General features: G+C 37.1%; 1 protein-coding gene across 1 annotated transcript in view; it reads right to left on the minus strand.

The window, feature by feature from the left end:
- The window catches only part of DMD (dystrophin), a 2,981,380-nt gene that overhangs the window by 1,678,626 nt on the left and 1,288,005 nt on the right, over positions 1–14,749 (minus strand). The window contains exons 40-41 of the mRNA XM_040336499.1: positions 11,144–11,296; positions 4,145–4,327 (exon numbers count right to left, since the gene is read on the minus strand). Of these exons, the coding sequence (XP_040192433.1) occupies positions 4,145–4,327; positions 11,144–11,296 (336 nt within the window). The remainder of the gene's footprint in view (positions 1–4,144; positions 4,328–11,143; positions 11,297–14,749) is intronic.

A 14,749-nucleotide genomic window follows, 5' to 3' on the forward strand; every position in this document is an offset into this window, starting at 1 on the left:
TAAGCATTTTCCAATGCCATTTCTGGCCCAGGCATCCCAATGTGCTTTTCTCTCACTTACCTTATCCACAGAAGTTTTACAATCTTGTCAGTTTATTTGCATTTTTTAAATGATTTTCAGATTACATCACTTTCTGTAGATAATCTCTCAGCATTCACTTCCTGTAGGTCATCTCCCAGAAGCCTTAATTTCCATGTTATATCACAGAGGAGGGCATGATAGGGTGTGCTCACCACACTTCCCTCATTACAATACCACCTTCCATCCACTTTCTATACACTCTGAGGCCCAGATTCACGTACAACGGCGTATCTTTGTGCGGGCGTAACGTATCCTATTTACGTTACGCCTCCGCAACTTAGACAGGCAAGTGCATTATTCTCAAAGCACTTGCTCCGTAAATTGCGGCGGCGTAGCGTAAATAGGCCGGCCTAAGCCCGCCTAATTCAAATGTGGAAGATGTGGGTGTGTGTTATGTAAATGTTATGTGACCCCACGTAAATGACGCTTTTTACGAACAGCGCATGTGCTGTCCGTGGACATATCCCAGTGTGCATTGCTCCAAAGTACGCCGCAAGGATGGTTTTGGTTTCGACGTGAACGTAAATTACGTCCAGCCCCATTCACGGACGACTTACGCAAACAACGTAAAATTTTCAAAAGTCGACTCGGGAACGATGTCCATACTTAACATTGGTGCGCCGCATGTACGCCTCATATAGCAGGGGTAACTTTACGCCGGGAAAAGCCTAACGTAAATGGCGTATCTGTACTGCATTGGCCGGGCGTACGTTCGTGAATTTGTGTATCTAGCTGATTTACATATTTCTAGGCGTAAATCAGCGTACACGCCCCTAGCGGCCAGCGTAAATATGCAGTTAAGATCCGGCGGCGTAAGAGACTTACGGATCTTATACAAATCTATGCATAACTGATTCTAAGAATTAGGCGCGTAGATACGACGGCTCAGACTCAGAGATACGACAGCGTATCTGGAGATACACCATTGTATCTCCTTTGAGAATCTGGGCCTGATTGTACAATCTCCTTTAGAGCTCCCATTAGCTTTGTAGTACAAGGGCCTGACTGATTTGATACAAATTTAATAGATTGGCCAGGTGGGTCCTTCTATTTCGTAGTACAGGTAAATCTAAAGGAAATTGTACAGAGATAGTACAATAAGATTGCAAAGTGTATGGCTATCCTTAGTCCATCGGTGGGTGTGGACAGAGACACTCAGTTGTGAGGCCTCGTTCACATCTCCATGCAATAAAAAACTCACATTCCCGCATGCATTTTTTTGGGTGTTTTAAAGGGTTTTAACTTGTCACGCATAGGGCAGCCCATTCATTTGAGTAGGCTGCCCTATGTGGGATAATTGCCCCAGATAAGCTTCAGAACTTTTTTGGAGCAGAGCATGGTGCATTTGGTGCAGTATTTGCTGCAATTGGGGAAGCCTTTAACATGTAATGACAGCACAAAGATGATGCACATTTGCAGTGTTTCTGAAACACCTGGCAAAATGTGCATTTTCTGTGCAGTTTGCCATGCATTTGGAAACACACATATGTGAATGGAGCCTCATTGTTCTTGTATAAATGCACCAATTTCACTTTCAGTCCTCAGTCACAACTAGAGTAGTAGGAGTGCATTCTTTTTGGCAGGTTTTTCCCATGGCACGCATGGGGCAGCCCTTTGATTTTTAATGGGTTGCGCTACACATGACAAAGTAGCTAATGGGATATTTTGACGTGGTGTGAGTTGCGTGTTTTTTACTGTGCATTTTGCTGCATTTGTTACTTGTTTTTTCATGTTTGCTTCTGTGTTTGGAGTGACATTAACAATTTTAAGTCATGATATGCCCTACTTGACACGGCCCAAGCTTTGGTTAACCTTATAATACAGTGTCTCTGTGATATTTATTTTAGTTATTTCTGTTATGACATAACTGGTTGTACTGAACATCATTGCTTACTGGAAAGCTGAATCTAAACTCTGTACTTATTTGTACTGTTTATACTTTTAATATATTTTTTTTTGTTAGAAACAATAAATGACACTAATCTGTAACACTCTAATGTTGCTTCTGTGAGGTGGGGTGCATGCCCTGCCACTGCAGCAGGCCAAAGTAATTTTAGGTGTATAAATGTGGCCATTCGCTATACAGTCTATTTAATAGGAGAACACACCATATATCCAATCACTATGTATTCAATCAGGCAGATCCAATCTTGCACTACATCAGGGGTCCTGTGGGCTGCATATAGCTACAGCCCCGGGGAGTTTAGCATATGGCCTAAACCCGTCTGGAGGGATGTTGGGGAAGCCAGGCAAATGAATGCGTGGAGAAGCTGTGCAAATATGGTTGAAGGGTGCATGCTAATGAGTCAGCTGGTAAACTTCTTCCTCTGTCTTACTGATTTCTTTATCTCAAATCTACATGCCAGCAAGTGATGAAGTTTTCTAAGAAATACAGCAATTGCTAAGTTAAGGCCTTGTTCTCAAAATTAAAGAAAGCTTTTCTGCAAGGTTCATTAATGGTATCTTGGTACATAGGAGAGTTGGATTTTAGAAAAAAAAGTGAACTTAGCCTTTAATTTTCCTTTAACATAGACACTTATTTTACCAAATAATTTTTTTAGTGAAACAAGTTTAGATGACTTGAAATAAAACTTGATCAATTTCCAAGGCTTTACTAAAGGAGTGGAAGTGGAGAATCTTGGCACAAAAAAATAATATGAATAATTATTTCTGTTATCCAAATATGTGAAAAGCAAATTTCTGTTTACCTATTTCATCTGTACCTGACTAAATATTCAAAACAGGAATTTGCTTTTCACATAATTGGAAAAGTGAAGTGAATATTTACACAATGTATTGTATAAATATTTTCAGTTCTTTTAGTAAATCATCCCAACTACGTACGCAAATATGATTAACAATACATTAAACATAGTGCAAATCTTTCTAAACAAGTATATCTTTAAGGTTCCATCCACAACTACTGATCTAATCTGTTAATCTCAATTATGCCAGATATATAATATTCTCCAACTCATCTCTCTACACACACACACAAGTAGGACAGAAGTCCATGGCAATATTACTATCAACCTTTCTATCCTAGTCTCACATTCCAGTTGCTCTAGAGACTGGAATTATGCACTAATTAACACCAGATCCTGGAATTACATTCCTTAGTTCAGGCATTTCTGTTAAAGCAGAACTAAAGTGACAGTTTTAAAGTCTGTGAGAAGGCAGGCTCTTTATTGCAGATGAGACCTGCAATGTCTCTTCTGCAGTGAAATCTGCCTGCTCGCTGTTTTCTTTGGAATGTACACTAAACTGCACAAGCGCAGACCAGTTTACATTCTGGCACAGCACCTTTGTGGATGACTAAACTCCTGTGTATACACAGGAGTGATGTCATCCTGTGCCAGCCCATGAAGACAGCCACAACATAGCACCCAGAAGAAGCCAGAGCCAGTAAGGTATGTTGGACCATTAAAGAAAAAGTAAGTACCTGCTTTAAGTAGCCTTTCATGGACAAACAGTCACACACATATGGTTTTTAAATGCTCCATCCATTCTTATAGAAATTCCACATGCAAATATATACTCATCTCCCATGATAGCCAAATAAAAGCAAGACTTTGGTTTCAGCAGTGTGAGTTTTATATGCATTTTGTCACTGGTGTGTGCTTATGTATCCATTGTAGCACTGCTATAGTACAGCTAACTGCTACTACAGCAATGTTTAGAAAATATGATGCATGCAGCGATTTATGTTAAATAACCCAGGACTTCTGTTTTCACACATATGCAGTAAAACAAAAATGCATGAAATGAGAGTCTGGAGTACAACTTGTACCTGTTTGAAAGATTTAAAATGAAGAGTAACACACACTGCAATCTGTGAGATGTCATGATAAAATGAACAAAGCAACAAAAAGTAACATGCATTGATGGCTGTTTGAAACACAACATGGTGTGCTTAAATTGGGTAGCATATTGCAAACAGTTACAGCTGTTTTAGAGCATTGGCTAGTGCCAGTTATTCATGAGATTAGATCATACTCTCTACACCTCAGTGTTAGTAGACTTTGGTTAGTTGCAAACTATCGGGTTTGCAATTATAACTCACAATTTGTGCATAGTGCAGTCTTCGGAAAGGAGCAAATTTGCTCTCAATTTCTCGCCACCGTTTGTTAAGATGGATCAGAGTTGGCTCCACTGCTTTGGCAGCCCCATCCTTACACAAACGTTCAGCTTGTCTGTGTACAGCATTCAGTTCTTCTTTCTTCTTTTCCAATTCTCCATCAATCTCCTAGTGAGCAAAACCAATACAGGGCCCAGGGCAATTAGCTAACTAGGTAATGAACTTACATTAGAAGTAGAAGAAGAGTACTTATGCCAACACTGTCACTTCTTTCTTTGTATAATTTTATTTTAACAGGTAATTAGGTATTACAAGATAGGAGACTAATGCATCAATAACAGAATGTTTTGACTGTGTTTTACTTTCTATTTTAACGCATCTATCTTATGTCCATGTGCTATGTAATTCTTACCTGCATAGATATGTGAATGTTTAATTTTACATATATGATTTATTAAATATACCTACAGAACAAGTGTTAGTTTGTAACAGAGTTTGTGACTTAATGGCAAAACAAAGCAATAATGAAGCAAAATAAAGTGATAAGAAAATAAAACTCAAAAGAAAACATTTAGAATGACTGGGTGGTAACATATGTACATGAGTTGATTAATGAAGTGTGCTAATATGAGAATGAATTCATCCACGTACTGCTAGTGATTAGTTCATCTGGAACAAAGATACACAATAACACAAGTTAATATTTTTTTAAGAAACAATGTCTTCAATACTAAGCGCCTAAGAGACCAAAAAGAGTCTTCAGTGCAAAATGTTGTTTTTAAAAGACCACTATTCTAAAATTTCAAAAGCACATTATGAAAAGAGCAACTCGCAACATTTATAACTGTATAAAGTACCAAAAAATGCAAACCAACAACATAGATCTGACATTTATACATTTTTGTGTGCAGCCTACAGCTCTGTGTCAAGTAGGTAAAAGGAGGTACCAAAAATGAAAAAAAAAAGACAATCAGTAGTCTTATTCTATAGCAAAGATGAAGTCCGAGCTGGTGAAAAACGTACCTCTGCACTAACATTCCAATTTTCAAGACACACTTTTGTGAAGAACTCCTTTTTTTTCAAGGTCCAAGCAGTACTAAAGTCCAGTACATACATATCCAAAGTCGACTGGCTTCTGTTAAAGTCTTGCTCAAAAAACAGCATTCATTAAGCACTTGCAACTAATGGCTGCAAACTCTGATCAGTGTATTCTGGCATGGGCATGGGCCCCTTGTTAGAATAAAAAAGCAGTGGGAGAGATCTCTGCATCACTCATTCATGTGTTGATGTGGAAATGTGTATAACCAACTTAATGCACAAAGTTTTAGCAGAATGTTAAGTAAAGATAATTTCTGAGGGGAAAAAAAACAACTTGGAAGGTTAGTAATATAAGGAAAGGAGTGAGCTAAGGAGTAGGCTAAGAACTGGGAGGGAGGGGGGGGGGGAGGTCACAGAGGTGAGAGTGGTCATAAAACTGTTGGATAGTAATTTAAAAAACTGTGGTCCACATTTAGTCCATAACCCTTTGTTTTAAATAGAATTACTGTATTTATTGGTGTATAACACTCACTTTTTAACCCTGGAAATAGAGGGTAAACTGTGCCTGTGTGTTATATGCAGGGGGCCGTGGAAAGTTTTTTTCCTGAAACTTCCCTCTAAGGCCTCGTACACACGATAGGTTAAACAGAGGACAACAGCTTGATAGACCGTTTTCATTGGCCAAAACCGATCGAGTGTGGGCCCCATAGGTTATTTAACCATCGGTTAAAAAAAAGCCAACTTGCTTTAATTTTAACCGATGGATTCCTCCTAACCGATAGGTCAAAACCGATCGTTAGTAGGCACAACCATCGGTTAAAAATCCACGCATGCTCAGAATCAAGTCGACGCATGCTTGGAAACATTGAACTTCATTTTTCTCAGCACATCATTGTGTTTTACGTCACCGCGTTCCAACACAATCGTTTTTTTAACCGATGGTGTGTAGGCGCGACGGACCATCAGTCAGCTTCATCGGTTAACCGATGAAAACGGTCCATCAGACCATTCTCATCGGATGGACTGATCGTGTGTACGCGGCTTTAAAGTTAGGATGCATGTTATATGCCTGTGCGTGTTATGCGCCAATAAATATGGTACTGTTCTTAGTTCAAAAGCTTTCCTTTCCAGAGTAGTTTTGAAGTTCCCTTTAAAAACAAAACACCAAGAGCAGACTATTTGGATAGAAGATAATGGACTAAATGTGGACCTCATTTTCTAAATCACTATACAACAGTCCACATCTCACACCTTTCCTTATTTCACTAACTATCCACGTTTAATTACCATTGCTATATATGTTTGTTTGTGTTACTTCCCTCACAGATTGTCTTACTTAACATTCTGCTAAAACGTTGTGCATTATTGCTGCTTGGACTCTGAAGAAGGGGTACACCCCAAAAGCTTGTCCTGAAAATTTGGATGTTAATACAATTTAAAATAGTACCACTGACAGTATTTTTTTTTTCTCTTAAGCTTTTACAAATTCAGAAATGTTGACAGAAATTCTTTTACATAAACTAGTTTCTGAAAATAAGCTAATGTTATATTTAGTGGTCCTTTAAATATGTGCTAACAGTTTTTCTCTGTTACAAATAAAGAAGCATTAATCCACGTCATTACCTACAATATTTGGAGAGGACTCAGCAGCCGAATACACCTAGCTGTAGCTTTGAAGTCCAGGACACTGGTATTTTGAAATAAATATTGATGTCCCAAATGAGGATACAAGTGAAGATATTAGGTGTCCCAAATAAGGGACACAAGTGAAGATATTAAATATATTATAATAAATAAGAAAGTGGATATGTATTTTCCTAATTAGAAGAGAAAAACTTTTCAACATCATCTTTTTAACCACTTAAAAATACAAACGTGACAATCTTCAGATCATTTCTGTTTATTATCTGCTGCTTTATGTTTAAAATATTGTACTGACAAAAGCTGTTTCAAGCACATCTGTTTAATCAGTATAAAATTTATTAAGCCATAATTTCCTTTATATTTTTATGTTTTGAATAAAAGGGGAGTGTTTATTGCTTTTTCTCATTATTTCTACCATTTAAATAGATCATGTCACCAATCTGTATATACGGTATAAAGATAAACATCTCTAGTTAGTTTTTAAATCACCTCTTTGACACATGCCAGATGCAAGAAGCTGCTCCCTATTCAATTTTTTTTTAATTGACTTTATTTTAGGGATGTTTTCACATACAATACATAGAAACAATACGATTCTAACAAAACATACTATTTACCACCCCCCCCCTCATTAAGAACCGGTATTTTCGCCATTACAACTTATTTTGTTCACTTCCGTTGCTATCATGGCTGCTGAGTAGTTTTCTGTTTGCTTAAACATATGCCATTTCTTCCAAATTAATCAAAGTCTTTCCTCTGTTCCCTGGTCTCTGCTGCAAAGGTACTCCATCTCTGATATATAATCTACCCTCTGTATCCATTCCTTTATAGATGGCTTCTCCAGTTGCAGCCATTTTTTTGGGATCAAGGCCTTTGCAGCATTGAGCAGGGGAGGGACCAAAGTTTCTTGGAATTGCTTCTTAGTTTTATTGTTCCCATGATATAACACATTCCAGGGATTTTGAGGGATCTTTTCCCCGGTTATCACTTCAATGTACCCTAAAATACTATACCAGTACTCTTTTATTTTTGGGCACTCCCACCAAATATGTATTGTTGTTCCCATTTGTTTGCAGTCCCTCCAACATTGGGGAGATCTACTTGGCTGGATTTTATTGATTCTTTCCGGGGTCAGATGCCATCTTACCAAACACTTATAATTAGCTTCAATAGTAGCAATATCTGTTGCATAGATATAAACTGCTTCTATCATTTGCTTTTCCTCTAACTTTGTTGTTAAGTCTTATTCCCATTTCGTTATATAAGGTAAACCCCCACTTACTTCTAAATTTGTTAATATTTCATACATTTGAGAAATTCCATGTTTCATAGGCATTTTAACATTGCAAAGTTTTTATATTGGGTTCAGGGTTTTCTGCTCTCTAATTGGTTGAGTGATTGTGCTCACTAAGTGCTTAAGTTGCAGGTACTGCTCCCTATTCTAAGCGCTGCCATCAGCCATAGTCGTGACAGTCCTTCATTATCCATGTTTGCAGATTATGCAAGTCTTTCACAGTCCCTACTAGGACCATGGACAGCATAGGGTAGGGGAGCAGCTGCATGCATCTAGAAAGTAGAGAATCTAGTGTTTAAGGTGATTACCAAAAGAAGAGGGTTTTTTTTCAGTACCGTGTATGTTTCAGACAAATACAGCCTGATGTATGGGAGTATTTTAACCTGAGATGCTAATATTATTTGACACAGGGCGATGACAGGGGTTCTTAACCCTTTTACTGCCAGAACTGTTTTTGCATTTTTGTGCACATTTTAAAATACACATTTTAGGTCTGAAGATTAGTTAAAACTCCCACACATTCTTTTTACTGAAACCAATAAAAGATGATAGTTACAATTTTTTGTGTCATACAATATTAGCATTACAGTTCATCAAACCAATGTTTTTAGTAACAAAGGTAATTTTGGTGCACACAATATATCACCCATTTTTTTTTTTTGTAAAATATAAAAGATGAGTAATTAGCCCAAACACATCAAGCATTAAAATTGTGCGTGCAAGTGGTGGCAAACTACGGTACCCAAAATTGTTCAAAAGTAATGTTTTAAAAGCCCTTACAGGTAAAGGCTTAAGCCCTGTACACGTGATTGGTTTGTCTGATGAAAACAGACCGATGGACCGTTTTCATCGGACAAACCGATCGTGTGTTTGCCCCGTCGGTAAAAAAAAAGACATGTTTTAAAATTTTCATATGGATAAAAAAACGATAGAAAAAACGATAGAAAAAACGATTGTCTGTGTCCATCGGTCAAAAATCCACGCATGCTCAGAATCAAGTCGACGCATGCTCGGAAGCATTGGACTTCATTTTTCCTTAACACGTCGTAGTGTTTTACGTCACCGTGTTGGACACGGTCGGATTTTTGACTGATGGTGTGTAGGCAAGACTGATGAAAGTCAGCTTCATCGGATATCTGAAGAAAAAATCCATCGGATTAGATTCCATTAGATATCCGATCGTGTGTACAGGGCTTCAGAGTTAACTGTGAGTTATGGCCCCAGAATTATTGCTCTCATTATGGCATGTGCAGCAATACCCAATATGTGTAGCACATGTGTTTGCTTTTGTATTGCTTGTTTGTGAGGGTGGGTGGACTTTAAAAAAAATTATTTTTATTTTTTATTGATTCAGTACACTTTTTTTAAGTTTTGCACATAACTTTATTGCGATCACATGTGATAGCATATTGTACACAACAGATCCTTTTTTAGGAGATACTAAGGGTATATTGGACCCCTACTGTCTTCTCTGAATCCCAGTGAAACAGATCAACCAAATGTCATGCTTGATCAGCTTTTTACCATGGCCATAGCAGCAGGGGAATGACAGCTCTGAAACTGAAAGTGACAAGAAGCTCATAGCTTCTGACTTCATTCAGGGATGATACAATCAAGGAACAAATGTTCACTAATTGTCCCCCACTATCCCTGCGGACACCTGCTATGGCAAACGTGGGCACACAGGAGGGGTAGCAGAGCTGCCAATGTAAACTTTGTGCTGGTGTCAGCAATAGGGTTAAAGCAAGCATAGGTTGAGCATCATTTAAATAAATATTTCAACCATACCACAGCATAAAATTAGAAAATGCCACATTAATTTGCATACGTTAAAGGCATGAAAATCTTGTTAAATATAAAACACTTAGGGGTCTGTTTATAAAGGAGATTATGCGACTTTCACAAGCATTCAGTGGTGGAGAACCATTTCCGCCTATTAAAAACAAATTCACCTGAATGGTTCTCTGCCAGAGAATGTTTATAAAACATAGTCTCTGCTTTATAACTAGACCCCTTAAACTTTTACACATTAAAATAAAGAGTTTTTGCACTGAATACTCTTAATAGCCTTGCTTTAGTTTCACACCAAATGCTAAATAAAATAAGTAGGTATCTATGTATAAGGGTAGACAGATATTACAATGTGCTTTTGTTGCTAATGATTATACAGTGATTCTTATTCAGTGGCATAATCCTGTTTTCCCCAAATATTTTATTTATTTGAGATTGTCTCTAGAATTAACATAGAGTGAAGGGAATTAGGCAACCTGTAGATTTTTCAAATACAACAATGAAATCCATGTACCTACATTAACAGAAATGTTCAATTTACTTTTACAAAAGCTATTAAAATGAACACTTCAAAGAATTTTAAGGGGGTAAGTGCATTTCAGGAATATTAAAGGAATACATATTGAGATATATTTATATTCTAATGTTTATCATGTTCACATGCTTTAAGGTTATCCTTAACTGCTTTCCAAAAAATAAATAAAAAAAATGGTTATTACAAAACTCAATAGCTCATGCTCTAATTAACCAGACTTTTGATAGTACCATTATGTGTGGTATTATAAAGTGAGGTGTTGTAAAATAAATTCTCAAACCCTAAAGCTAAGAAGGTGGGATGGATACCTTCTTTCATAAACACAAGACAGCTAATAAATTATGTTTTATTTAGATTAAAAAAATGGCTGGTTGCTATATAATATATAATACAACTTACTAAACCAAATTTTTGCAATGAGGTTAGCCACAGGTTGCCTAAACCCCTCTGACTTAATGGATTAATAACCTATATAAAAATACATTCTTAAAATAAATATTAATGTGCAATGTGAAAATGGATGAAAAATACATAAAAATTCCACTGCAAATTTCTAGAAAATGTCGGTATACTATGAGCAACACTTTTTGGAAAAAGTATGTGCTTTGCATCTAGTTTCACTTTGCAAATGAACAGTAACATGAATGCATTATTTATATGATATAATCACACACTTGAATACCTTAAGCTTCTGCTCATCTTTGGGTTCTGGAAGACTAGCGATTTTCTTCTCAATATCATCCAAACATTTCAATAAATCATCAGATTGTCTTTTGTATTGATACCACTGATGGGAAATCTCTGAAGCCTTTTTCCTTCTTTGTGATCTCAAATCCTAGTTATAATATGAATAACAAAGATCATTTATGTACACGTCCAGTCATAGTTGAAAGTCAACAGAGCTTTGCAGTTTTCTATATTCTAAAATTAAATTTTTCACTCATAACATAATATTAAAGAATTTAACTCACTTCTATAGATAACATTAATCTGTGCATAAGCCCAGACAGACACTAACCGTTCATGTAACAGAGTACATGGAGTGACAGAGATCATTTTCCTCTGTACAAAGGAACACATTAATCAAAAGCTGTTACGTATTAATGTGGCTGGTGCAGTCATAACTCAGAATAAAGTCAGTGAAAGTTGTGCACATAAATAAAAGCTTTATTAAAATGTAAACGAGTTAGATGAATCACCCTCCTATATTCATCTATAATTTTCTTAGCTGCCTGGGTGGAAATTGTATTTACAGTCAATTTATGTTGTTACTGAAATATGCAAATCATTATGAATTTAAATTTACATATATTGTATCTCTTTTCAGATTGTGTGTATACGTTCCCAAGACTTTTAAGAGCAGACATTTGGGAAGATCTAAAAAAAATAAGCTTGGGTAGCTTAACCTCCCTGGCGGTATGATTCCGTCTGGAATTACGTACCAAAAGCGGTACAATTATTTTGCAAGGAAATTTGGCGTTTTATACTGTAGGCCTGCAATTCTTAGGAATAACTCATTTAAATCTGACCAAACAAGAGTGTAGTAGGCATCCCGGGTATGATTTTTTTTTTAAAAATTATAAATTATAATATAATAAATAATTATAAATAATTAAAACAAATAATAATATAATTATAATAAAAATTATTCAATAATGTAATCAACTCAAAATCACTGAAATTTGCTCAGTTGCAGAATTGTCGCTGTCATTACTTTTATTTTTTATGATGAATTTCCCCACAAATCGCTATCGCACAATTCTGCAAGTGATTATAATTTATTATCGCTGTTTTCTAGCTGCTCTAAAACCACTTTTGACATAAAGGGACACTTTTGGACAATCTACAGTTTTCAGGTAGAAAGAACAGTTTTTATTATACAAAAGAACATGTAGGGCACTGGGCAGACCACTAGGGACAAGAGGGGTGTGTATTTTTTACATACAGTACTGTAATCTATAAGATTACAGTATACTGTATGTAATGTGTTTGTTTACTTTTTTGAATTTGGCGCCGTTGTCCGCCCCCGTGCTTCGTAACGTCACAGGGAACGGAGATCGGTGGCACACAGGGACACTGTGAATCGAGCGAGGACCTGCTCGCTCACACAGCGGGGATGCATCGCTGGATCCAGGGACAAGGTGAGTAACTTGTCTGTGGATGCTGCCAGCAGGTAAGCCGCGCCGCTGCACACTCTGCACAGCTACCCCGAGCGTGACTCAGGGATACCGATCCTAGCATCGAAAATCCACCCCGAGTCACACTCGGGGATACCGCCAAGGTGGTTAAGTGCAGGGCAGCAACAGACTGTCCCTTGTTTATAGACCACCACTAGAATTGTATAAACCCCATACAACCAGACTGGCCCCTTCCCCTTTAAAATACATTCTTCAGCCTAGGCCAGGAGTTGTTGGCACCAAGACAATAAAACTGGTAGGATTTCTGGTTCTTTTAAGGTATATAAAACATTAAAGGGTAACACTAAAGTTTGGGATTAGTTTGATAAAGTAATGTTTCTCATAAACAACTGTCATACATTTTCGTCACATTTTTTTCTTTTGCATCTCAGTAATACCAAACTCCTCCAGTGTCTTTCACCCACTTCCTGTCTACATGAACTTATTGCATCAGGGCTATATGTCATTGCTCAGATGAATCTTCCTGGTGGTAACAATATGTGTCAGCACAGCCCTTTACAGTTTCCACTAGAAGTACATGTGACATGATGACAATAGAGCAGGGCAATTGAAAGAAAGAGACAATGGGTTGTCATCCCTTTACGGGAAGTTTCAGAAAAAAGGTATTTCATGAAAGGATTACACAATTATAATTAAATCTAAAGATTTGAAAATATTGAGAATTACTTTAAATGTACATTTGTAACAACAAAGGGTGTCAGAGCCTAGCCAATGCCACCAATATGTGAAACATTACAGGTTAGCTTTCACCATGCTGCCACCAATATGTGAAAATAGTGCTCTAAAGCCTCGTACACACGATCGGATATCTAATACGATGGATTTTTTTGTCTGATATCCGATGAAGCTGACTTTCATCAGTCTTGCATACACACCATCAGTCAAAAATCTGATCGTGCCAAAACGTGGTGACGTAAAAAACACTATGACGTGCTAAGAAAAATGAAGTTCAATGCTTCCGAGCATGCGTCGACTTGATTCTGAGCATGCATGGATTTTTGACTGATGGTTTTCCACACAGACGGTCGTTTTTTTCTATCGGTTTTTTATCCATAGGAAAATTTAAAATATGTATTATTTATTTTCACTGATGGAAAACAAACCGATGGGGCCCACACACGATCGGTTTGTCCGATGAAAACAGTCCATCAATCTGTTTTCATCGGACAAACCGATCATGTGTACAGGGCTTTAGTCTCACCCTGATTTTACAGCTTGCAAGACCACAACCCAAGTGCCAGCATACTGACAGTGATTGACACAAGGTTTGGTTAATTAGTGAACCAAACCAAAACAGCTGCCACCATGAACTGCTCACAATATCTTGAATAACAATGACGACTTTTAAAAATGTCTGTAATACACACTGTTAAGGTGGGCAGGGATATTTCACAAATTGCAATATACACTGTAGTAGCATTTCTTCAAAGAGCAGGGATACTTTTTAAGTTAGAGCATCTAGAGACGAGACTCAATTATTTTACAACATCATTTAATAAAGGGAAAGGGAAAAAAATACTGAAAGAAATATAAAAATAGACAAGAATAGCAACAGGAAAATAAATAGGAACAACAGAGAAAGAGTAATTGACAAGTTTCTGGTCTTTGGGTTCAAACAAGATTTATGAGATTTCAGAGTCTCTGGACTCTCAAGAAATAAGACTCTTGGCAGATATTCTTTTTTTTTTTGTAAAGGGGAAGTCCTGATTGCTAATGCAGTCCCCTTTTCGTGACCCCCCAAGAGGGTGTTTACAGAAATGGCCTGATCAATTAAGAGGTCTGAAGAATGTCCGAGAGGATGTAAAAAATGTTGAAATATGTCTTCCTAAGAAGAAGTAATTTATCTCGCTGGTCTGTTGCCCTTCATAAAACAGGAGTGCTGTGCCAGTCACATGACAAAAAAAAACAGTTTCTGAAGAGCAATTCAAATTAAATAATAAATATCAAATAACTGCTTAACAGCTCCCAATAAATCCTTATTGAACATGAAATGTGTAATTTTTGTGCATTAATATGGTGTAGGTGTAGGCGGAGTGAATGATGATTCACACTAGCTTTTCTTTTACTTTACAGATATTAGCAATAACATT

This window comes from Rana temporaria, chromosome 2 (genome assembly GCF_905171775.1).
Source record: "Rana temporaria chromosome 2, aRanTem1.1, whole genome shotgun sequence".
Taxonomy (NCBI): domain Eukaryota; kingdom Metazoa; phylum Chordata; class Amphibia; order Anura; family Ranidae; genus Rana; species Rana temporaria.